Source organism: Musa acuminata, chromosome BXJ1-5, assembly GCF_036884655.1.
Source record: "Musa acuminata AAA Group cultivar baxijiao chromosome BXJ1-5, Cavendish_Baxijiao_AAA, whole genome shotgun sequence".
NCBI lineage: Eukaryota > Viridiplantae > Streptophyta > Magnoliopsida > Zingiberales > Musaceae > Musa > Musa acuminata.
In genome coordinates this window covers 13,192,501-13,216,739 of record NC_088331.1, presented here as the reverse complement: position 1 = coordinate 13,216,739, position 24,239 = coordinate 13,192,501, and the positions used below count along the sequence as shown (strand labels likewise).

The window sequence follows — 24,239 nt, the reverse complement described above, 5'->3', positions numbered from 1 at the left end:
TATACATACATATTTATATGCATACATATATATATATGTATATATGTATATATATATATATATATATACATACATATTTATATGCATACATATATATACATATACATATATATACATATACATTTATATATACATATATATATATACATATTTATATATATATATATATATATATGTATTTATATTTATATATAATCAAAGTGCTTTTCTCATCAAACGCATACTTCCTAGTTTATTATCCTTTAATTACAAAAATAATGTTGGTGTCCTGGCTCATAACTTTCTACTCTTTCATAATGCTTATTGAAGAACTAAAAATTTGGAGTGCTTCTCACCCCCGTCATAAGAAATACTCCCTTTTTGTTCATGCAATTTTTCTCAAAAGTTTGAAGATTCAGATAGCTTACCGTACTTTCACCCCTGATAATTAACATTCATGTTTTCTGCTACTGCGTCACGAAACCAGATGATCCCTTCAATATTTTAACAGAAAGACTAAGCCACCAACCAATAAACAAGTGAAGCAGCTTGAAAGTTGAAGTTATTTGCATAAGTAAAATTGCTGAGGGTCACTCATTTCATTTGTCATTTCTTCCTTTACATATAGTGGTTGTAGAACAAGATTTTGTCTGTTGAGTACAACCTTTTTCTTTTCTTTTATATACAGACTCTATAAAAGCTGAACTGGTTTCAGTCTGACTGTTTCAAGGAACAAAAGACCAGATCACAATGATATCATGGAACCCAATCAAGCTAGGCAAAAAATTTATCTATGACCCATTTGCACCTAAATTTGTTATTCGCTTGAGCTTCAGATAGATGGGTTTTTCCAGCACCAATACATCGATGTTGTTCCACACATCTGACCTCGTTTGAAGGCCAGCTATTTTTTCTGCAATCTCCATGTCTTCGGGCAAAATGGCACCGAACACTGTGTATGCTCTTCTCCACTCGTCATGATTTGCTAAGCTGATAAAAAATTCAGGGCCAGAGTCAATCCATGCAACCGATCCTCTTTTTACTGTAGAGCATGCCTCCACCGGTAACTTCTTAAACTGGACTCCTTCAGCTTCCAGTGTTCCTTGAACCAAAGCATAAGGAGGACCAAAAGAAGCCTGTATTTCATAGAAGAATCATCTGTGAGAAGATGAAAATGTTCAACATCTCTGAAACATTTTCTAATGCTCAGTGAACCTTCTCTAAAACGTAGAAATGTAAACACTTCTATATATTGTACCACATACAGACAGGCTTATATTTGCATGTGTTTTGTTAGTTTGTCTACAAATGTGTAAATGCATATGTCATATGTTTGTGACGATCTGCATCTATTGTGGTCTTAACATTTTTTGCAAAATAGCAAATGTCCATTTTTTAATTTAAAGATATTTCTTAAATAGGTTTGAGAAAGCATATAAATTCTTTAGATGATTATCTGCTTGACACAACAACATTCTGACAATGTGATGGAAACCCAAGTATCAGATTCATGCCCTCAGTATTTAGCCTTGTGCTTTTGCTAGTGAGCAGGGAGCTACTGCATGACAACAGGTGTAGTTTACACAAACTAAAGCTGTGCACTTGTTGTAATGGAAACCTAGGTATTAATCATATAATTTCTGTATTTAGCTTTGCACCTTCCTAGTGAGCAGGGAACTAGTGCATGACAAAAGTTACAAATCTTCATCATCGAAAATTTGCTCTAAATCTTATCTAGTCTCATTGAAAAAAGAAAATTGAATCATTAAATAGAAGTATTGAGTTTAAGAATTCTAGTTCTCTCAAAATCAGTGTCTCATCAACTGCACCGTTTTCTATGATGGATATAAAAAGCAAGATATCAGGAAAAAGTGAACTTTAATCTCAGGTAGATAGTTCAAGTATTTCACATATGATAACTTAAGAAGAAAGTTTAGGTATTTTACGTATGATATGTGGTCCCCTTTAGGATCCCAAGAGGGGCCTCGACTTTCAGCACGATAAATTTGGCAACCAGCACAACGATGTGATCGCAACAGCTCAAGAATGTAGGTGATAGAATGAGGTGCACAATCAGGGAAAAGCTGTATCAGGGAAAAGAATATAAGAATGAAGTCGATCGTTGCAGCCATATTATTATCCTTCCCAGAATAATCCATGGTTGATGGATAATGAAGGCACAATAAAAGGAAAAAAATTGACAACCACTTGTGACAAAGACAACCAGTAGGAAGCTCGTAAATCATCCTAAATAAGAAAACCATTAAGTAGTTTACCTTTGTGATCGATACAGTAAAACATCCAGAAAACAAGCTCATACATAGTCCGTAGTCACCAATCTGGACTCATAGAGGGATGATAGTGTACCTCCAAAATAGCTGATATTTTCAAATTAAGTTTCATTCAAAGAATAAATTAACTCTACCATGACCCTTACAACCTAAGAATTGTTACATGAACACTATGCCATCCAATAATAACATGCAATGCAATATGGCTTGACATCTGGTCTTTGAAGGTTCAGAAGGAGTTCAAACTTCAAATGAAAAATGTTGCAGATGGACTACATAGCTGAAACTTCATGTTTCCCCAATGGAAGCCTTCGATAGAAATCTTTATAGAAATTAAACAAGAAAGTCCTGATCTAATCATTGAACTACAAATGAGAAACCCAAGTGGGTCACTTAATAGTGTGTTTAATCACCTTATGCAAAGATCCAGCAACTATAATAACAACAATAAAGCCAAGTCTTAGTTATTTGGGGTTGGCAACATTGATCTTTTACCGTTATTGAGATATATAAAAAGTCATATGTTTAATTAAGTTTAGAATACTTAAGGTCTCTTTATGTTTTCCTCTATCTCTCCTAGTACCATTAACATTAATCATTTCACTTTTTCGGAATATCGCATCCAGAGGTATTCTAAGCACATGTCTACACCATCTTAAATAATTTTCTTTCATCTCATCCTCTATCGAAACGATACTTAGTTATTGATGAATAATACTATTTCTTTTCCTATCTTTCCCAGTAACTTCACACATCCATCTCAACATTCTTATGCAAAGATCCAGCAACTAAAGTCATAAATTGATAGTCTCTTCGAAGATTTTCAACATACTGTTATATTGCGAACATAACTTTACCCTATAAATCAGTACATGATACTTCTTTATCTGACTTCCATCAACCAATTCATACTTTTCATAGCTTTATATCTCATGGAAAAATCTGCTTCAACAACTGATCTATTTTCTTTAATTAATTCTATCCTTGAATAAATGCCTGTTAACAAAGACGGTAATCTCACATTTGATCATGAAAATATACCAGTCATATCTCATTTCATTTTTTTTATGCAGAACAAGAAAGAAGAGCATAATACATGATAGCTATGTTTCCACATAACGAAGTTAGGAATGGAAGCATCTGAAATAGATATAAAAACATCGTGGAGAAAGTGTAGCCAAATAATGTAGTCAAGATTGAAATGCTAGATGGTTAAACACTAGTGGTCAATCAGAAACAAGAAGCAGCATTTAAGGACCCTACTAATGAGAATTATATATAATTTTTTTGCCTGTAAAAAGAGGAAGGAAACAGTCTCTGAGTAGAACAACTTGCATTCACATCTTGACATTGCAAATTTGATACAAACATTATCACTTACTTTAATATGAAGAGTTCCATAATCTGTTTCCAAACCAACAATGCCCTGTACAAGAAAAGAAAAAAACTAGATAAGCAATTTTTTGCTGAAAAGAGACAAAATATAGACCATTCTTTTGTCAAAACATGTTTCTAATCTTTGTTATCTGGTAAAGATGATATTCAAAAGTTTACAAGTTTATTTCAATGTCATGATGATTAAAAAAAGTCAATAAAGGCCATCAAACAAACTTCAGCAGAAATAATTTCCGGAATTTATAATTGAAGTTCTAGGATAAACACTTAAGAATATCAACAATTTAACCAACAAAACTCATTAGTAATGAATAATATTGATGCACCTTTGAATGTTTTCTAGCAGTCTCTGTTATATACTTTTACTTGCTCTAAGGGTCTGTACTAAAATATTCGGGTACCTTTTTCACATATTTCTTTTTGCCCATAAAGAGTTGGAAGAAAAGGTTGTAACTAAGAACAGCCATACATAGATATATAAGAAGAAACAAGTGCCATCATACCTAATATTAAAAAAATTAATAATTATTTATGGATTTAAAGGAATGATGCTGGCATCCAAAAGAGCATGGCTTGAGATCAACTACATGAGAATCAATGCAGATCAAAAGGAGATTTGAATTTGCCTACACAAAAGGCTGACAGAGAAGAACTGTTTTATGAACTACTCCTTTAGCAAGCAAACTATGAGTATATATTGATATTAATATTATTCCAAAAACCTTAACAGCAGGACTGTAATTCAAAAGAGAATCCAGAAAGAAGGATAGGCCTAGCAAACAAAATTAATATTTGATCCAGTTGATTTATGTTCACCAAGTAACATCACTGCAAACAAGGTTAAAAAAATAAGAAGCTAAATGTTTCACAAGATGTAGAAACTTTCTAATCTGGTAACCAATTTAGTTATTTCTTATCCAGTAATATGAATTGTGATGCTAATAGTACATAATAGTAAATGTATTTCAATAAGATTAAAACTTAACAAAGAATTCTACATATAGCTACTGACTGTCAAGAAAACACCAAACACCAACTTACCTCTCCTATTCCATAAACAAGACCAGAAGTCCATATCACTTTTTCCCCCAAATCATGCAGAGCAGGAAGCAGGACATCCTCCTGTTTTTTCAGCCAGCACTGTGGACGAGTGCAATTAAATGGTTAAGGCACCGATTAAACTATATGAACATTAGTCCTCCAAGAGGTAGAACCAAATTCAATATCTCCAAATCCGAAGTAAACAGACATAGACACCTCTTCAAACACTGACATAAACCAAGAATTACACTCTTGATAACAAGAAAGGAACCAATCAGTTAACAGTAAAATATCTTCAGGAACATGGTAGATGTCTTTATTATAGCATGAAGTACAGAAAAGAGCTCTGACAATTAAATGATATGATTCCTATGCATTTATTACCATGCTGAAATGATTTGCTTCGGCAAAACATACTTTAGCAGAATAAACTAATAAAAAAAATGTTAAACAGTAACAGCATAGTCCTCAACAATTTATGAGAAAATAAGTATAAATTCATAGATTCTCCCTCTTCCCTAGCAAAAGAACAAGCCTCACAAGTCCAGATCTCAGCAAATGGTGCTACAATGGGTTAGTGATATCGGGGTGATGCAGAATGGGGGAGTAAAGTAGAATAGATATCGAAAGAAAATCGATTGTACAGTTTTTTGGATAGAAAATGTATGAACTCATGATAATACTTTAATAAGATAGAAAAGTAGCTCATCACCAAGTTTAAAATCACAAAGGGATACAGAAAGTTCACTACCCAAAGGAAATTAAACAAGGATACATAACTGAAAATAAAAGACTCACCACTCAAGGAAGCATCCAAGAGATGCAAAGTTTAAGGGAGAACTCCAAGAGAGCTTCTGCCAAAATATCATCAGTTTCTAAAAGTCATTTCTAAGCTCTAAACACCAAAATAAGTACTAGTGCATGAAACAACCCTTCATGCATAGGAAATTTCGAAATGAAGTATTTTACAACTGCTAACCAACTCTTTTAATACATTCCTTGGTTATGAAGAAAAGCACTTTGAAACAGCTTTAACTTTGTGCAGAGAATATGCTGATGAGCTGTCATATTTGAGTGGGCTGAGTTAAAAATTATGAGGCAATATTGTTAGCTGAAAAAAATATCATATCATCAACAAGGTCCATATGAGCAAATTATAGCAAATTAGACACTCTCGTGTCAATCTCCCCTGGTTGAAATAGGCTTGTCCTAAAGTCCTTGTTTGTTTCATCAACCTGATTGTAAAAAGGACTTAAATCAGCAACATTAAATGTTAAGGACACTCCGTAATCTTTAGATAGCTCGATCTTATAAGCGTTTTTTCCAATTCTCTCGAGTACTTTGAATGGATTATCAGCCTTTGGTTTCAATTTTTCAAATTTGCCCGATGGAAACCTCTCCTTCCTTAGATGAATCCAAACCAAATCACCAACATTAAACTTCATATGTTTTCTGTGTTTGTTGGCAGCTTCCATGTACCTCTCATTTTGTTTTTCTATATTTGCTTTAACACCCTCATGTAGCTTCTTTATCTGCTTTACTCTCTTATCATTATCTCCACTAAATTGCTTAGTTATCGAATGAGTAACGAAGTCCAAAGGACCAATAGGATTAGCATCATAAATAACCTCAAAAGGACTCTTACCAATACTATGGTGCATAGAACAATTGTAGGCAAACTCAATTTGTGGAAAAATGAGATCCCACTACTTAACATTCTTGCCAATATAGCTTTCGAGAAAATTTCCCAAGCTTCTATTCGTTATCTCAGTTTGCCCATCGGTTTGTGGATGATGCGAGCTGCTAAAATTCAAAGAAGTACCTAGCTTCCTGCAAAGAGTTCTCCAAAAATGACTAAGAAATTTTGAATCTCGATCAGACACCATAGTTCTTGGAATACCATGCAATTTAACCATCTCCTTAAAATACAAATCAGCAATATGAGATGCATCATTCGATTTATTGCAGGGAACAAATGAGACATTTTTGAAAATTTGTCAACAACAACCATGATAGAATCCTTGTTCCTTTGAGTTCTTGGCAGTCCCAAAACGAAATCAAGACTCATATCCTCCCATGGAGCATTTGGCACAGGCAATGAAGTGTACAATCCAGAATTTTGACTTCTTGTTTTTGCAAAATGACACACTCGATATTGCATTACATGTCTCTCCACATCTCTAAACATCTTCGGCCAATAGAAGTTTGATTGAACAAGAGCTAGAGTCTTGTCTCTATCGAAATGTCCACCCAAAACACCACCGTGAGCTTTAGATAGAATTACTTGTCTCAAAGAACAAGATGGAACACATAAAGCATTAGCTCGAAAAAGAAACCATTAAAGATAGAAAATTGTTAAAAGGAACCTGATTTGAAATTGTCATATTGAGCCGAAATCCATATCATTCTCATAGAGATCTTTGAATATTTCAAATCCAACCACTTTGACTTCCATTGCTGATAATAAAGAATACTTTCTACTCAATGCGTTAGCAACTACATTTTGAACACCAGATTTGTGCTTGATTATAAAGTTATAAGATTGCAAATACTCCACCCAAGCTGCATGCCTCTTATTTGGCTTGTGCTGGTGATTAATGAACTTTAATGCCTCATGATCAGAATATAAGATAAATGGCCTGGCAAGATGATATTGACTCTAATGAGATAAAGCTCGAAAAAAGGCATAAAACTCCTTGTCATAGGTAGAATATTTATTTCTCGTATCATTCAGTTTTTTACTAAAAAATACAATGGGCTTTCCGTCTTGGCTCAAAACAGTACCAATTCCCACATTAGATGCATCACATTCAACCTCAAACACATTGTTAAAATTTGGTATAACTAAGATAGGAGCTTTGGTCACCTTTCTTTTTAAAAGCTCAAAAGCATCATTAGCCATACTAGTCCATTTAAATTTATCACATTTCAGATATTCGGTGATCGAAGCGACAATAGAGCTGAAACCCTTAATGAATCTTCTGTAAAAAGAAGTTAATCCATGGAAACTCCTCACATCATGCAATGAAGCAGGTGTTGGCCAATTGAGAATAGCTTCTACCTTACTTTGATCCATCATGATTCCATCTTTTGAAACAACATACCCCAAAAACACAACACTAGAAGTAAAGAAATTACACTTCTTTAGATTAGCATAAAGCTTTTGCTACCTCAAAATAAGAAAGATCTCTTTCAGATGATTCATATGCTCTTCTTCGCTCTTGCTGTCCACCAATATATCGTCAAAGTAAACTACAACAAATATTCTCATGAAGGTGCTAGGAGCATTAGATAGCCCAAATGGTAGGTATGAGATATCTAGTATATGTCTAGGAGCATTAAATAGATGGGTTATATGAGTTCTGATAGATGGGAGGTATGAGAGTCGGTATACCACTTTTGAGTAGATTCTTCCCAAAGCCTACATCGAAGGTGCTTTTAAATGGTAGGTATGAGATAAACTACAACAATATATCGTCAAAGTAAACTACAACAAATATTCTCATGAGTTCTGATCGATGGGAGGTATGAGAGTCGGTATACCACTTTTGAGTAGATTCTTCCCAAAGCCTACATCAAAAGTGGTATACCGACTCTCATAACTAACCATTCATATAAGCCTACTCTAGTTTTAAATGATGTTTTTCACTCATCTCCAAGCCTCATTCTTATTTGGTGATAGTCACTCCTCAAATTAATTTTAGAAAAATAAAAGCACCACATAATTGATCAAGTAAATCATCTAACATTGGACTTGGAAAACGATAATCCACTATGATTTTGTTGATAGTGCGGTTGTCCACACACATTCTCCAAGAACCATCCTTTTTAGGCACTAACAAGGCTGGAATCGCATAAGCACTCATGCTCTCCCGAATTAACCCATTTTTCACCAATTTATCAACTTGTCTTTGAAGTTCTTCATACTCCTTGAGACTCATTTTGTATGTTGTCTTATTAGGCAGAATAGCCCCCGTAATAATATTAATGTGATGCTGGATGTCTCTTAAAGATGGAAGGTCATGTAGAATCTCTTCCGGTATAACATCTTAAAATTCCTCTAGGATTGGTTTTATGATTGTCGGTGTCTACTTATGTTGTTCGTTCTCCTTTACTACCATTAGGGCCAAAACATGACCACCCTTGTCTAATTCACCTTTGCATTCACTATAAGACATAAAAGCACTAACTTCCTTCTTTGATGCACTGATTTCAGAAGGTTGTAATGGAGCTAAGATAATCTTCTTTTCATTCACCTTAAAAGAATAAGTATGTTTGTAGCCGTCATACAACACCCTTCTATCATAATGCCAAGGTCTTCCCAACAGTAAATGACAAGCGTCCAGAGGAGCAACATCACACCATACTTCGTCTTTATAATACTTGCCAATAGAAAATGAAGCTAAACATCTTTTAGTTACCTTGATGTCTTTTTCTTTTTGCAACCAATATAATTGGTATGGATGTGGATGAGGGATTGTATCCAACTTTAGCTTCTGCACCATCTCCAAAAATACCACGTTCTCAAAGCTACCGCTGTCGATGATTACCAAGCACACCTTGCCAAGAGACGTGCATTTAGTGTGAAACATATTTTTTCTCACCCAACTTTTATCCTCGGCCACATAAGACACTTATAAGCTACGCTGCAATACAATAGACAAACCATGATCTGCATAAGTAATCTCTTCCTTATCTTCATCATATTTTGGTTTGTCTTCATCTACTCCTCCATCACTATGATCATCAACCAAAGTTACAATCCTCCTATTTGGACAATCTAAAACAATATGCCCAAAACCATGACATTTGAAGCATTTTTGGCCACTTAGGATAGAAGAATTAGGTCTTTTTTTACTGCCAGTAGATTCTTCACCCTTTTCTTACACCTTCGATATCACCTTGCTTTGGACAGTAGGCTTGGAACTTCCTCCTTTTGTATATCCTTCTTTTGAACCATACCGATAACTCTTTTTAAACTTTTGTTGTTTTTCAACTTTGAATGCCAGCTTGCTCACATCATTTAAAGACCAATATGACTGTAATTAAACCACTTTAGCAATCTCATATTTCAGACCTCCTAAGTATCTTGTAATGGTTTGCTCTTCCGGTTCCACAAGCTCTCCTTTTAACATCAGAATATCGAATTCTGCAATGTACTCCTCCACACTAAGATCTTTTTGCTTGAAATCATGAATTTTGAGAAAGATCTCTTGCCTATAATTGTGAGGTAAATATTTTCTCTTCAGCTCCCTTTTCATTTTTTCCCATATTACGATTTTACTCTTCCCCTCATATTCTCTTTGTTTTTTCAGATTTTTCCACCAAAAAGAAGCATTCCGTCTGAGTTTGAGTGCCACAAGTTTGACCTTCTTTTGTTCTGGTGGTTCATGAAAATCGAAAATTCTTTCTACTGTATTAATCCAATCGATAAAGTCATCAACATTTATTTTACCCTTAAACTCTAGAATCTCCAATCTTAGGTTATATTTATTCTGCCACTCTTCTTGGACTCAATTTGTTGTCCGATATCTTCTCGACTCCCTTAGAAGAGCGGGTGTATTATCATCAGAAGTAAACTCATGGAATCATTTTTATGCTGATTGTTTCTACTTCGAAGTTTTTTAATTATTTCATTTTTTTCTTGTAGACTACGCAGCAATCTACGTAGCTGCAGCCTCAACGACTCAGCATCATCTTCATGGTCGCTACTTTCACCGACTATATCTTTTCCATTCCGCCTTTCCATGATCTCTAGCCTTTAGCTTTGATACCAAATTGATACCGGGGTGATGTAGAATGGGGGGTAAAGTAAAATAGATATCGAAATAAAATCGATGGTACAGTTTTTTGGATAGAAAATGTATAAACTCATGATAATACTTCAATAAGATAGAAAAACAGCTCACTACCAAGTTTAAAATCACAAAAGGATACATAAAGTTTACCACCCAAAGGAAATTAAACAAGGATATAGAACTGAAAATAAAAGACTCATCACTCAAGGAAGCATCCAAGAGATACAGAGTTTAAAGGAGAACTCTAAGAGAGCTTCTGTTAAAATATCATCAGTTTCTAAAAGTTCTTTCTAAGCCCTAAATACCAAAATAAGTACTAGTGCATGAAACAACCCTTCATGCAGAGGGAATTTCGAAATTAAGTGTTTTACAACTGCTAACCAATTCTTTTAATGCATTCCTTGGTCATTAAGTAAAGCACCTTGAAATAGCTTTAACTTTGTGCAGGGAATATGCTGATGAGCTGTCATAATTGAGTGGGATGAGTTAAAGATTATGAGTCAATATTGTTGGTTAAAAAAAAAAATCATATCATCAATAGTAAGGTTCATATGAGCAAATTGTAACAAATTAGACACTCCCATGTCAGTCAGCCATGATCTTCCCTAAGAAAAGCAATCTATCAGGAGAAGTAGATGTTGCAAATTGGGTTCCAAAGTTACAATGTCAATGAAGGAGTATAAGAACTAATATTAACTCATTCTCTTACTGCAGTCACTCCTATAGCCACATCTTGAGACAATAAGCAATGTTACTAGGGTCAAGAAAGATTTGTTCCTTAATGGAACCTGAAGACCCCGAGAAAAAAGCATGATATACACACTTAAAAAAGGTCTCATGGCACAACGTGGCCTGATAGAACTATAAACCCAGTAACTTGAACCTTGAACCATGTTATCTAAAATTCTCAAGCTCGAGTTAAGTAGTAGGTACGAGTAACCTTATAAGCCAACACCACATCCTCCCACATTCTGTAAATCATCATAATATCTTCTCACCTTCAATGGGGTGTAATAATCCCTCCAACCAGAGATGACTGTCCTGCTTACAACGTCGGACTAATTCAGGTGTACCATCTGAAACTAGTCAGGGCTGAAAAAAATATTAACGAGCTCATCAGAAAGGAAATTTTGTTTTAATCCCCTAGTCAGGGCTGACAAATCACAAACAAACTTCTTCTTCTCATTTTCTTTCAAAGTGGACAGAGCAAGATTCTTCTTCTCCATTGTTTCCAAAACCATAAACCTCGTTATGTCTGGGGAATATCATCCATTGTCACATGAACCTTGGACGATATCAACAAAGATGCATCCTTGATGCACCGTGAAAATCCCATTAAAGAAAGTTGATTATATCAACTCAGTAGTAAAATGACCTTCAATTAGCGAAGCTGGGAGGTCGCGTAGCTCATCAAACAGAAGAAAATCTATTTCTTAGAGGTAAAGAAAAAGCGAAGGCATAAAACACTGACATGGAAACAACATCTTCCAGCACCAGTCGAACAAACTCTACAGAAATCATAAAAATCTCTCCTTTCATAAACATCACACGACAATGAACAAAACGAACCAACTTTCGATCAAATGCATCGAGAATCCTGAAAATTAAATAAAGGGAACACACTAACCTCTCCGAATCTCTCGCCGCACCGCTCCCTATCCCCGCAGAACACCCAGGAGTTACAGAGGCACGGCCCCACACTGCCGCACATGGCCTTGCAAGCGCGGCAGCAATCTCTGGACGAGTTGAACTTGTGATCGGCGCCCCACTTGACGGCGGCCCCCCAGAGCTCCAGATGCTCCTGCCCCCTGCAGCAATCCTCGTCACCTCCGCCGGCTCCTGTCCCCTCCAGCTCCAAGCCGTCGTTCGGCAGCCCCAGGAAGCGAGATTCCTGCCGGCGGAGTGCCGTCGACAGGCCGACGTAGGCCAGCGCGCATGAGATGAGCACTGCCGCGACGAGGATCCAGAATAAGGGCCGCCCGCCCGCCTCATTTGGCCTCCTTCCCATCTGACGCAATTGAGAAACAGAGGTTGACTCTCTCTAAATCTCTGTGGAGGAGGAGAGGGTCGTTTTGATCTGAGAGAGCAAACAACGGCGGCCGGAGAGATTTGGTCGTGTTCAACGGAGTAAAGAAGCGCTCACAACGTGGCCCACAAGGATGAGGCTCCCCTGTCTCTTACAAGGCAGGCACCACACATTTTCTAGTACTTTAACGGTGGGTCCCGCTGTTTTGCTGACATCATGTCGCCGGGACACTGACGTGAAATGAAGAGATGAGAGCGTAGCTGTCTCGGGCGTCTCGAGCACTCCAGGTGTGCTCCACTGGGTCCATTAGAACGAAGGTAGGTGCTTGGCCCTCATCCCACTCATCATAAATAGGGAATTTTTGTTCTTTAATTGGGATCCAATTACTGCTGAAGCCGAGACAGACTGCAATTAGTTTTAGGAAACAGATCTAAAAATCAATACCGGGAGATTGAACATAAACCACAATAACAATAAAATTATACGTTTCAATTATCTAGTATCAATTACATGAACTTTTTATAATCATTGAGCATTATAAAAATTTATATGTTTAATTATGTGTAAAGCACTTAAATTTTATTTATATTTTTTATTAAGAACATTTTATATTTTTCTCTATCTCTTCTCTCCAAACCAATAATATTAATTATTTTATTTCTTTTAACTATGAAGTCTACTAAACATATGTCATCTTAAATTATTTCTCTGATCTCTAATTATTTATAAATAAAATATATATTTTTTATTTTTTTTAATAATTTTATATATTCATCTCAGGAACATAAATTTGTGTATATATTGCTTCATAAGACATTGTTAGTTTTATAATTATCTTATAAATATTTTTTTAATTTTAAAAATATTCAATGATCATACAATACTCATGCCCCTCGTCATTTTAATCATTCTGCTTTATAAATAATATCTTCATCAATCTTTTTATTTTATTAAATAATTTATCTAAGTTACCTAAAATTTTTACTTAAAAAACTTCTTATTCATCTAACTTAACAATATTCTTATATAAATGACTAGTATTATTAAAATTATATCTCATATATATAGGGAAATTTGGAGCGATATCACATATGCAATAAAAAATGTTGAATCTCGTATTTTGATGATGAAACTACTTGATATATGTTTATGTTTTAATCTGCATTTTGAGTAACGCAGGATGCTTCGATCAGGATGAGACAATTAAAGTAGGAAAAATCATGTTGTGCCGGAGGAACATGTCAGAAGACTGGACGTCGGGACGGTGGATCGATCGATGTATCGACAGAAGGCTTCAGGTCGTGGACTCGGGCATCGGGCCAAGAAGAGTGGGTATTGTACAAAGGATATCGGAGTTGCGGAGTCAACTGGCCAATTCGGCAATAAGCCGCAGGAGAGGACAATGCGCCGAAGAATCAAACGAAACATCAAGGGACCAATGACATGTCGGACAACTTGGTTAATTTCTTAGGATTATTTGTCTCGATCGAAGTTTTGTTTTACATGTGTAGGATTAACTACAATGGAAGAAAGACATGCAGTAGGAGTTGCGCCGGAGTCAAGACTATGATCACGTTGGGAGTTCGAGAGTTCGACGAAAGTCTGGACGGTCGTTAGAGGTTCTACGGGAACAAAGTCAAGAAGTCCAAGAGCTTGCCAAAAGAAGCTCGTCGGAACTCGCCAAGTGGATCATCGCAAGTCCAGGAGTTTGCCAGAAGTCCGTAGGAGCATCACCGAGGGTTCATCGGATGATCGACGGAAGTTCGCCAGAAGCTCACCGGAAGAAGCGATTGACGCACCGGAGCAAGTTGCAGTAAATGTCTTAAGAAAAATCATAGTTAGCACGATGATTAAATTAGAAATGGGAGGTGATCCCATTAACTTAATATTGGGGCAATTGAGCTCTTGACAGACCCAAATTGGCCCGAATGGATCAACCCATTCGGACCCATATCTCTTGGCTAGTGGTGGCACCACCTAGGGCTCAGTCTCCGAGCTAGGCTGGGCGGTGCAACCGCCTGAGCTCAGTCTTTGAGCTCTGCCAAGCAGTGCAACCGCCCCAGTCAGGCAGTGGCACCGCCTGGGCTCAGTCTCCGAGTGAGACTAGGTGGTGAAACCGCCCCTATCAAGTGATGGCACCGCCAGAGCTCGGTCTCCGAGCTCTATCAGGCGGTTGTACCGCCCCAGTCAGGAGGTAGTACCGCTAGGACCCCGAAAATCTGAGAAAATACACTTTTGAGCTCCAAATTTAAACCAGTTTGGGGCCTATATAAACCCCACCCTTTCCTTGTATGAAAGGGCAACCAAAAAGCACCGAAAGCTTGATCTTACTCTGTGATTTTAGAGCTCAAAAGTGTTGTAAAGTCTAGAAGTTCTCCTCCCTCTTTTCTTCCAAGTTTTGATCTTTCAAGAGAGGAGAGAAAAGTTTGTAAGGGTTGTCTCCTAAGCCTGTCAAAAGGAGTGAAACTATAAAAGGGTGGTTGGCCTTCGCCTATTAAAGGAAGGCCTCTAATGGATGTCGGTGACCTCGTCGGTGGAGGAAGCCAAAAGTGGATGTAGGTCAAGATTGACTGAACTACTCTAAATCTCAGTTTGCATTTACTTTAAGCATCTTATCTTTACTGCAAACCTCCTCAGTAGCTTACTGCCTTCTGCTCATTTACGAACGTGTTTCATAGTTAAGTATTTTCTGAATCGGCGTTAAGACGAAAATCGATTTTATCGTACTAACATCATATTTCAGTTTGCGCTTACATTCTGATTTCTATCTTAACTGCAAACTGTCTTCCTTACTTTACTTCAAATACGTTTCCGTAAGCTTTCAAAGTTATTATCTGCACGAAACGACTTTTACGTCGGAATCAGATTTCAACATACGAACATAGTTTTAATCGTCAAAAGTTTTCCGCTATACTAATTCACACCCCCCCCCCCTCTTAGTGCTCATGATCCTAACAATTGGTATCAGAGCCCGGTATTTCTCATTTCAGATTTACACCCGAGAGAAATGGCTCTTCATGGCTTTCAAGAGGGCTTATCGGTTGTTCGTCCACCATTGTTTAACGGATTGGACTACACTTACTGGAAACTCGAATGAGAGTTTTCTTGATTTCTATGAATTTGGATTTATGGAATATTATTGAAAACGGTTTTCAACTTCCCTCTAAACCGATGAACAAATGGTCGGATTTGGAGAAGAATTATTTTTCTTTAAACGCAAAGGCTATGAATGCCTTATTTTGTGCTTTGGATAAACATGAGTTCAATCGGATTTGTACGTGTGAAACGACTTTTAATATTTGGCGAACACTTGAAATCACACACGAGAAAACTGTTGGGAAATCCTTGGGGGCGACATCATATGCGCAGCGGAAGAACAATAAAAACAAAATCCCCGATTCCCAAAGAGATGTTCGTCGTCGTGCGAAGATTGGTACGCAAAAATCCGTGAAACATAAAACTGCGTATAGAGTAGATTGTGTTACCTAGGGAGATCGTATATCCCTGTTTCCTTGCAGATCCTTAGGAGAGGGTGAAGGAGGTCAAGTGTCCTCCTCTCTAGCGGTGATCCACATAGCAGGGTTGCGACGACGCTCCTCAAAACTCCAGACCTACTCTGAGGTGGAGATGGAGAGGAGAATAGGAAAAGACAAACAAAAGCTCTCTAGCCCATGGGGCTCTGAATCCCTCCTATTTATAGAGGTCCCCTGTCAAACCCTAATGGGTCCTCCCCTAGTGGGTATTGGATCTACATCCAATAAGACAAGGGCTCCGTCGGATGTCTCATATCCGAACCTCTATTCATCGTAATGCCTACCATATGTGTGTGACCCTCTATGCCCAATATCGAGCTGGCCGTGAGTCATACCTGTCAGAACTCCTTCTAACTCAGTGAATTATTATCTCTGTAATAATTCACTCGACTCATCGACTACGGATGTACTAGGCCACTACGCCGTAGTCCCCAAACGATACAGGGGAATCCAATCCATTGGACCTGTCTATCCTTAGTTACCGTGTACCTATAGTCCCTCATCCATCTAATATACCAGAGACCGTATATCGAGCATGGTGTTGTCAGACCCACACGGTTTCTACTCGAGTCTCGCTCTAATCGGATTCTCCCGGAGAACTCTTTCTCTCTCAACCTAAATGACCCTAGCTAGGGATTTGTCTGAGCAAGAACACATGGGATATTCCTCTCATGATGCCGAGAGTAGATGATCCTCTATCGACACTCAATAGCCCTCGTAAGGTCGACTACCACTTGTTGAATCTCGGATTTTGATGATGAAACTAATTGATTGTGTTTAGATGTTTAACTGCATTTTGAGTGATGCAGGTCTACTCGATCAGGATTAGACAGTTAACGCAAGAGGAATTGACGTTGCGTCGGAGGAGATCACGTTAGGATATTGGATGGCAGAAGGCTTCGGACGTCGGGCATCGGGCCAAGAGCGGAATTGCACCAAGGATATCGGGGTTGCGGAGGTCAACCACCGATTGGGCAACAAGTCGCAAGAGAGGACGATGCGCTGAAGAATCGGACGAAGCGCCAACCAATGACATGCCGGGCAACGTAATGTCGATTCGCGTTGTAATAACTGTCTAGATCGGAGTAGAGTTTTGGCTTGCTATGTAGGATTAACTACGATAACGATGAAGACATAAAGCGAAACAAAGTGCGGAGTCAAGCACGAAGGATTCGTTGGGAGTTCAAGAGTTCGACGGAAGTCCGAAGGTTCGTCGGGAATGCTGCCGGAACTAGCCGAGAATGAGTAGGGAGCTTGCCGAAGGGATTTTCGGAAGCTCGCCGGAAGATTCGTTGGAAGTTCACGGAGCTCGCCGAGAAAGATCGGAGCTTGCCGAAGAAGCTCGTTGGAACTCGCCAAGATCAAATCGTGAAGTCTAGGAGCTTGCCGGGAGTCCGCAGAATGGTTTCCGAGAGTTTATCGGAAGACCGTCGGAAGTTCGTCGGAAGCTCGCCGGAAGAAGTCTTGACTTACGAACTTTGTAATAGCTTAGAAAATGTCTTTAAATTCGTAGTTAGCATGTTAATTAGGGTTAGGATTAGGTATTAATCCTATAACCTAAGTAGGGGCCAATTGGGCCCGAGTTCGGATTAGTTTGGGCCAAGATTGAAGCCAAACTAAGTAGGCTGAAAACACTATAGACGGGCTGAAAACACTATAGGCGGTGGCACCGCCCAGTGTCCGAGAGCCAGGCGGTGGCACCGCCACTGACAGGCGGTGGCACCGCCAGCATCGGGAACCCAACGAGAATTCAAATTTTGGAGCCCAAATTTGAATCCTCTTGGGGCCTATAAATACCCCTCTATTCTCAGCTGAGAATACAACTTTTTGAGCAGCAAGAGTTTGAGAGAAGGGTCTTAGAAAAGTGTTAGCTTGTCTTCTTTTCAATTTGCTAGTGTTCACCTCATCTCTTCTCGAAAATCTGTAAGAGAGTGAACCGCTTGTAAAGAGTTGTAAGAGGGGTATTTACCCTTCCATTTCAAGAGACTTGCTAGTGGAAGGTGGGAGCCTCATCGAAGAGGGGCCTCGCAAGTGGAGTAGGTCATTTGACCGAACCACTCTAAAATCGGCGTGATCCTTGGTTTGCATTTCATTATTGCTATTTACATTATTGCAAACCTTCTTATATGCTTTAGTTCCTTATTACTTTTGCTGCGCATATTTAAGAATATGCTTTCAAGACTAAGCTTTTCAAGTTCCGTTCTTATCGTACGAAAGATTTTCTAAAATCGAAGTTTTAATCCGCTGCACTAATTCACCCCCCCCCCTCTTAGTGCTGCTCCGATCCTAACAATTGGTATCAGAGCCCAGTATTTCTCATTTCGGATTTACACCCTTGAGAAATGGCTCTTTCTGGCTTTCAAGAGGGCTTATCGGTTTTTCGTCCACCGTTGTTTAATGGATTGGACTACACTTATTGGAAAACTCGAATGAGAGTTTTCTTGATTTCTATGAATTTGGATTTATGGAATATTGTTGAAAATGGTTTTCAACTTCCCTCTAATCCGATGAACGAATGGTCGGTTTTGGAGAAGAAGTATTTTTCTTTAAACGCAAAGGCTATGAATGCCTTATTTTGCGCTTTAGACAAAAATAAGTTCAATCGAATTTCTACGTGCGAAACGGCTTTTGATATTTGGCGAACACTTGAAATCACGCACGAGGGAACTAGTAGAGTCAAAGACTCGAAAGTTAACATTTTATTGCATGATTTTGAGCTTTTTCAAATGCAACCAAGTGAGACTATAGGCGACATGTACACCCGTTTCACGGATGTCGTCAATAATCTAAGAGTTCTTGGTAAATGTTTTTCAAATTTTGATCTCGTAAGCAAGATCTTAAGATCCCTTCCAAAAAGGTGGGATTCTAAAATAACCGCAATACAAGAAACAAAAGATTTAAATATTTTTCCACTTGAAGAACTTATCGGCTCATTGATGACATATGAAATGGTGCGTAATGCACACGATGAACACAACGAACACTTGAACCACCTTCCAAAGAACAGGAAGGATTTGGAACTCCGGAAAAATGAATACCACTTGAGCGACGACTCAAGTGATGAGGACATTGATGAACTTGAACTTCGAACATTAACTCTTAATAAGTTCATTAAATAAAAATCTAAAACAAATAATGAACTTGAACGGAGGAAGAGGCCAAAGAAGAGGAAGGCAACCAAGGATGAATCAAAAACTTCCAAAGGTGAAACGGCGAATTGGGCTTTGACGAGCTTCGACTACAAGGTAAGTAACTCAACTCTCTTGAATTATTTTGAAATTACATGAGTGCTTAACTTAGTTAGTAGGATTTTTTTTTATGCTTTTCTTTCTAGTATTTTTGAAAAATTAAAAATTATGAATGATGATTGCTTAATTTGTGAAAATACAAAATTCCATGAATGTTTATGATTTTCGTATTGGATTTTGATGTATGGTTTTGACATAAAATTAATTTGCATGACTATGTTTAATAGGATTAATCTATGATTGTGTATTTTGATATTATGCATGAGAATTTAAAATGATGATACCCTATGTTTTGGAATGATGCATTGATGGTGATAATGCTTACACACCAAATGTGATTAATAGATAGAGGCAAACATAACGATGATTTTGCTCTCAACATGATGCATAGTTTTTACATGAAAATTTTAAATATGCTCATATGAAATCAATTGCATGACATGAAAATGGATTCTCTATCCTATTGAAATTAATGAACTCATTTCATGAATTATGTGAATATCTTGAATCAAATCTTTTGGAAAACACCACATGCTTAATGCGATTCGACTTAATAAATATTTATGACAAAATTTGCCTTTCTATTTTGAATGTTGACATTTCTTTTTAAAGCAAAGGCATGCTTATAAGAAGCAAAACACATGAATAGAAATTTATAAAAATGAAATACAATCCTCTATGTTATTGATTTTTCAATAAATCTATGCTTGTCATATATAAATTTATTGAATGTAATTTTGAGGATAATTTCAAATTTGACAAATGCTTGATTCGTATTTACGACATTAGATACATTTTAAATATGAATCATGCTTCAATCTTGTTAAATGCTTCAATCATTTTCTATCTCTAAAGTTCTCGATTTTTGATGAAATACAAGTGATAAATTCATTTATGATATCTTGTAAATCACTTGAATTATGAATGAGATTTTGATGATGTGTTAAAGAATCACTTAAAAAGAAAATGTTTTTCCCATCTTAGCGAGATTAATGATTTCATGATATTGTGTGAATCTCGAAATTGATTTTGATGAAATGGTAATAACGTTATTCATGTTATGAATCTCAAAAATGATAATTTGATTATGATTTTTTTTGAGTTAATGAATTAAATTGAATGAAACTCTGTTTCAACCGAATCATGAACTTGTTAAGAACAATTTTAATGAATCGTGAATCATATCTTTGGTATTCATGAATTGATCCTCATTGATATCTTTCATGAATTCTTTGTATATTTGGCTTGTCGAACGGTTGAAATATTTAGCCATTGAGTCCTCCCTTTCTTTTTTACTTTGATAAAGGGGGAGAAGGTTTTGCTAGCTTGTGCATTGAAAATGAAAGTAAACTTCCTAGCATGCTAAGTAAAACTTGCAAGCTTGCACTTCTCAAAAAGAGAAGAAAGATCTTGCCTTACAATATAATTGCTCTAGCCATGCTTTGTATCAAAAATAGGTTGATATCCTTAGAAGCATCGCATTAAATTTTTTAGTGTATCGCAATGTATCACATGTATCGCAAATTGAAAATTTTGAGACTATTATCATTTCATGTTTCACGATTGATATCTTTCATTGATATGATAAATTATCATTTCATCATATATCACACAATGATATCATGCTTTGCGATTGTATCATGTGATTCTTGTTGAATTTTCATATTGAATTCTTTTAAGATATGATTTCTTTGTATTTATGGCTTGCTTGGCTTGAAATGTTTTTGGCATGATTCATGCAATGTATGGAACTTTTTATTTCTAAACACATAAGAGTAGGTACTTCTCCTTTTTGTTGATGACATAGGGGGAGAAGTATATTGATGACTTCATGCATTGAATTGAATATTTTATATATATTTGCATGATGGTTTAAATGTTTTTCATAACATATGATGAATGTTACTTGGATTTGGGATAATCCAAGTGTTCTATCAATGGCATATTGATAGGGGGAGTTTGGTTAAACTCCGGGGAGTTAAGGTTAACTCCGTTAGTCATCAATTAGTTGTCATCATCAAAAAGGGGGAGACTGTTGAATCTCGGATTTTGATGATGAAACTAATTGATTGTGTTTAGATGTTTAACTGCATTTTGAGTGATGCAGGTCTACTCGATCAGGATTAGACAGTTAACGCAAGAGGAATTGACGTTGCGCCGGAGGAGATCACGTTAGGATATTGGATGGCAGAAGGCTTCGGACGTCGGGCATCGGGCCAAGAGCGGAATTGCACCAAGGATATCGGGGTTGCGGAGGTCAACCGCCGATTGGGCAACAAGTCGCAAGAGAGGACGATGCGCTGAAGAATCGGACGAAGCGCCAACCAATGACATGCCGGGCAACGTAATGTCGATTCGCATTGTAATAACTGTCTAGATCGGAGTAGAGTTTTGGCTTGCTGTGCAGGATTAACTACGATAACGATGAAGACATAAAGCGAAACAAAGTGCGGAGTCAAGCACGAAGGATTCGTTGGGAGTTCAAGAGTTCGACGGAAGTCCGAAGGTTCGTCGGGAATGCTGCCGGAACTAGCCGAGAATGAGTAGGGAGCTTGCCGAAGGGATTTTCGGAAGCTCGCCGGAAGATTCGTTGGAAGTTCGCGGAGCTCGCCAAGAAAGATCGGAGCTTGCCGAAGAAGCTCGTTGGAACTCGCCAAGATCAAATCGTGAAGTCTAGGAGCTTGCCGGGAGTCCGCAGAATGGTTTCCGAGAGTTTATCGGAAGACCGTCGGAAGTTCGTCGGACATGTGCAGGATTAACTACGATGGAAGAAAGATATGCAGTAGGAGTTACGCCGGAATCAAGACTATGATCACATTAGGAGTTTGAGAGTTCGACGGAAGTCTAGATGGTCGTCAGAGGTTCTGTGGGAACAAATCTGAGAAGTCCAGGAGCTTGCCAAAAGAAGCTCGTCGGAACTCACCAAGTGGATCGTCGCAAGTCCAGGAGTTTGTCGGAAGTCCGTAGGAGCATCACTGAGGGTTCATCGAATGATCGACGGAAGTTCACCGGAAGCTCGTCGGAAGAAGCGATTGACGCACCGGAGCAAGTTGTAGTAAATGTCTTAAGAAAAATCGTAGTTAGCATGATGATTAAGTTAGAAATGGGAGGTGATCTCATTAATTTAATCTTGGGGCAATTAGGCCCTTAACAAACCCAAATTGGGCCGAATGGATTAGCCCATTCAGACCCAGATTCTTGGCTAGCGGTGGCACTGCTTGGGTCGATGGTGGCACCTCCCAGGGCTCAATCTCTGAGCTAGGCTGGGCGATGCAACCGCCCTTAACAAGCAGTGGAACCGCTTGAGCTCGGTCTCTGAGCTCTGCCAAGCAGTACAACCGCCCAAGTCAAGCGATGACACTTCCTGGGATCAATCTCTGAGCGAGACTGGGTGGTGAAACCGCCCCTGTCAGGCGGTGGCATCACCAGAGCTCAGTCTCTGAGCTTTGTCAGGCAGTTGTACCGCCCCAGTCAGGAGGTAGTACCGCCAGGACCCCGAAAATCCAGGAAAAGACACTTTTGAGCTCCAAATTTAAACCAGTTTAGGGCCTATATAAACCCCACTCTTTCTTTAATGAAAGGGAAACCAAAAAGCACCGAAAGCTTGATCTTACTTTATGATTTTAGAGCTCAAAAGTGTTGTAAAGTCTAAAAGTTCTCCTCCCTCTTTTCTTCCAAGTTTTGATCTTTCAAGAGAGGAGATAAAAGTTTGTAAGGGTTGTCTCCTAAGTCCGTCAAATGGAGTGAAACTGTAAAAGGGTGATTGGCCTTCACCTATTGAAGGAAGGCCTCTAGTAGATGTTAGTGACCTCGTTCGTAGAGGAAGCCAAAAGTGGATGTAGGTCAAGATTGACCGAACCACTCTAAATCTCGGTTTGCATTTACTTTGAGCATCTTATCTTTACTGCAAACCTCCTCAGTAGCTTACTTCCTTCTGCTCATTTATGAACGTGTTTTATAGTTAAGTATTTTCTGAATCGACGTTAAGATGGAAATCGGTTTTATCATACGAACATCATATTTCAGTTTGTGCTTACATTCTGATTTCTATCTTAACTACAAATTGTCTTCCTTACTTTACTTCAAATACGTTTCCGTAAGCTTTCAAAGTTATTATCTACACGAAACGACTTTTACGTCGGAATCGGATTTCAACGTACGAACACAGTTTTAATCATCGAAAGTTTTTCGCTACACTAATTCAATCCTCGGCCCCCCCCTCTTAGTGCTCTTGATCCTAACAAAAAATAGCAAATAAAATCTTAAAATTTCTCGAAAAAAAAGATTTCATCATCGTGCAAAGATTGGTGCGTAAAAACTCATAAAATCGAAAAACCATGCGTACAATAGAAGTTGTGTTATCTAAGGAGATTGTATATCTCTGAATTCTTGCATATCTATGGGAGATGATTAAGAAGGTCAACTGTCCTCCTCTCAAGCAGTGATCCACATGGCAAGGGTTGCGAAGACACTCTTCAAATTATTGCACAATTCTCCTCGCTGCGTGTACCATATAATCAGAAAAGGGCTACCCCTTCTTACTATCTATAAGCCCCAAAGAGAGGTTATAGGTTGAGGAGGAGAGGGAGAGAGGAGAATAAGAGGTGGCAGCCAAAAAGAACCTAGTCGATGGCCCTTTAGTTCTCTCCTATTTATAGAGGCACTTCATCAACTTAACCCTAATGAATCCTACCATATTGAGTACTAGATATCCAACTATCTAAGCCTATTAGATTAGTGGGTCTCTACATAATAATCTCTCATAGCTCTTATTGGATATCATCCATAGGGTCCAATAATTCAGGGGCTTATTGGATATCCAATAAGATATGGGCTCTGGCAAATATCTCATATATGAACCTTTACTCATTGTAACACCTACCATAAATGTATGACCTTTTAAACTGAATATCAAGCTAGCCGTGAGT

The 24,239-nt window shown here is 37.9% G+C and overlaps 1 protein-coding gene across 2 annotated transcripts; it reads right to left on the bottom strand.

Moving 5' to 3' along the window:
• Positions 1 to 519: 519 nt before the first annotated feature.
• On the bottom strand, positions 520 to 12,659 carry LOC135673828 (uncharacterized). Of its 2 annotated transcripts, XM_065183173.1 has the most exons (5): positions 12,132 to 12,658; positions 4,707 to 4,805; positions 3,652 to 3,696; positions 1,926 to 2,063; positions 520 to 1,115 (listed from the first exon to the last, which is right to left on the bottom strand). In XM_065183173.1, exons 1-5 carry the CDS (start codon positions 12,510 to 12,512, stop codon positions 771 to 773), a joined length of 1,008 nt encoding a protein of 335 aa, XP_065039245.1. In that variant the 5' UTR covers positions 12,513 to 12,658; the 3' UTR covers positions 520 to 770. The 2 variants fall into 2 exon arrangements, with proteins under 2 accessions (XP_065039245.1, XP_065039246.1); XM_065183174.1 differs by lacking the exon at positions 1,926 to 2,063 and having other exon boundaries at positions 12,132 to 12,659.
• Between the last annotated feature and the right edge of the window lie 11,580 nt (positions 12,660 to 24,239).

Coding starts and splice junctions, on each gene's coding strand:
- LOC135673828 (XM_065183173.1), bottom strand. CDS start 12,512: ATGGGAAGGAGGCCAAATGAGGCGGGCGGGCGGCCCTTATTCTGGATC. Junction 3,697..4,706: donor TTGTTTATGGAATAGGAGAG/GTAAGTTGGTGT, acceptor TTTCTTGTACAG/GGCATTGTTGGTTTGGAAAC. Junction 2,064..3,651: donor ATGGAACTCTTCATATTAAA/GTAAGTGATAAT, acceptor TCCCTGATACAG/CTTTTCCCTGATTGTGCACC.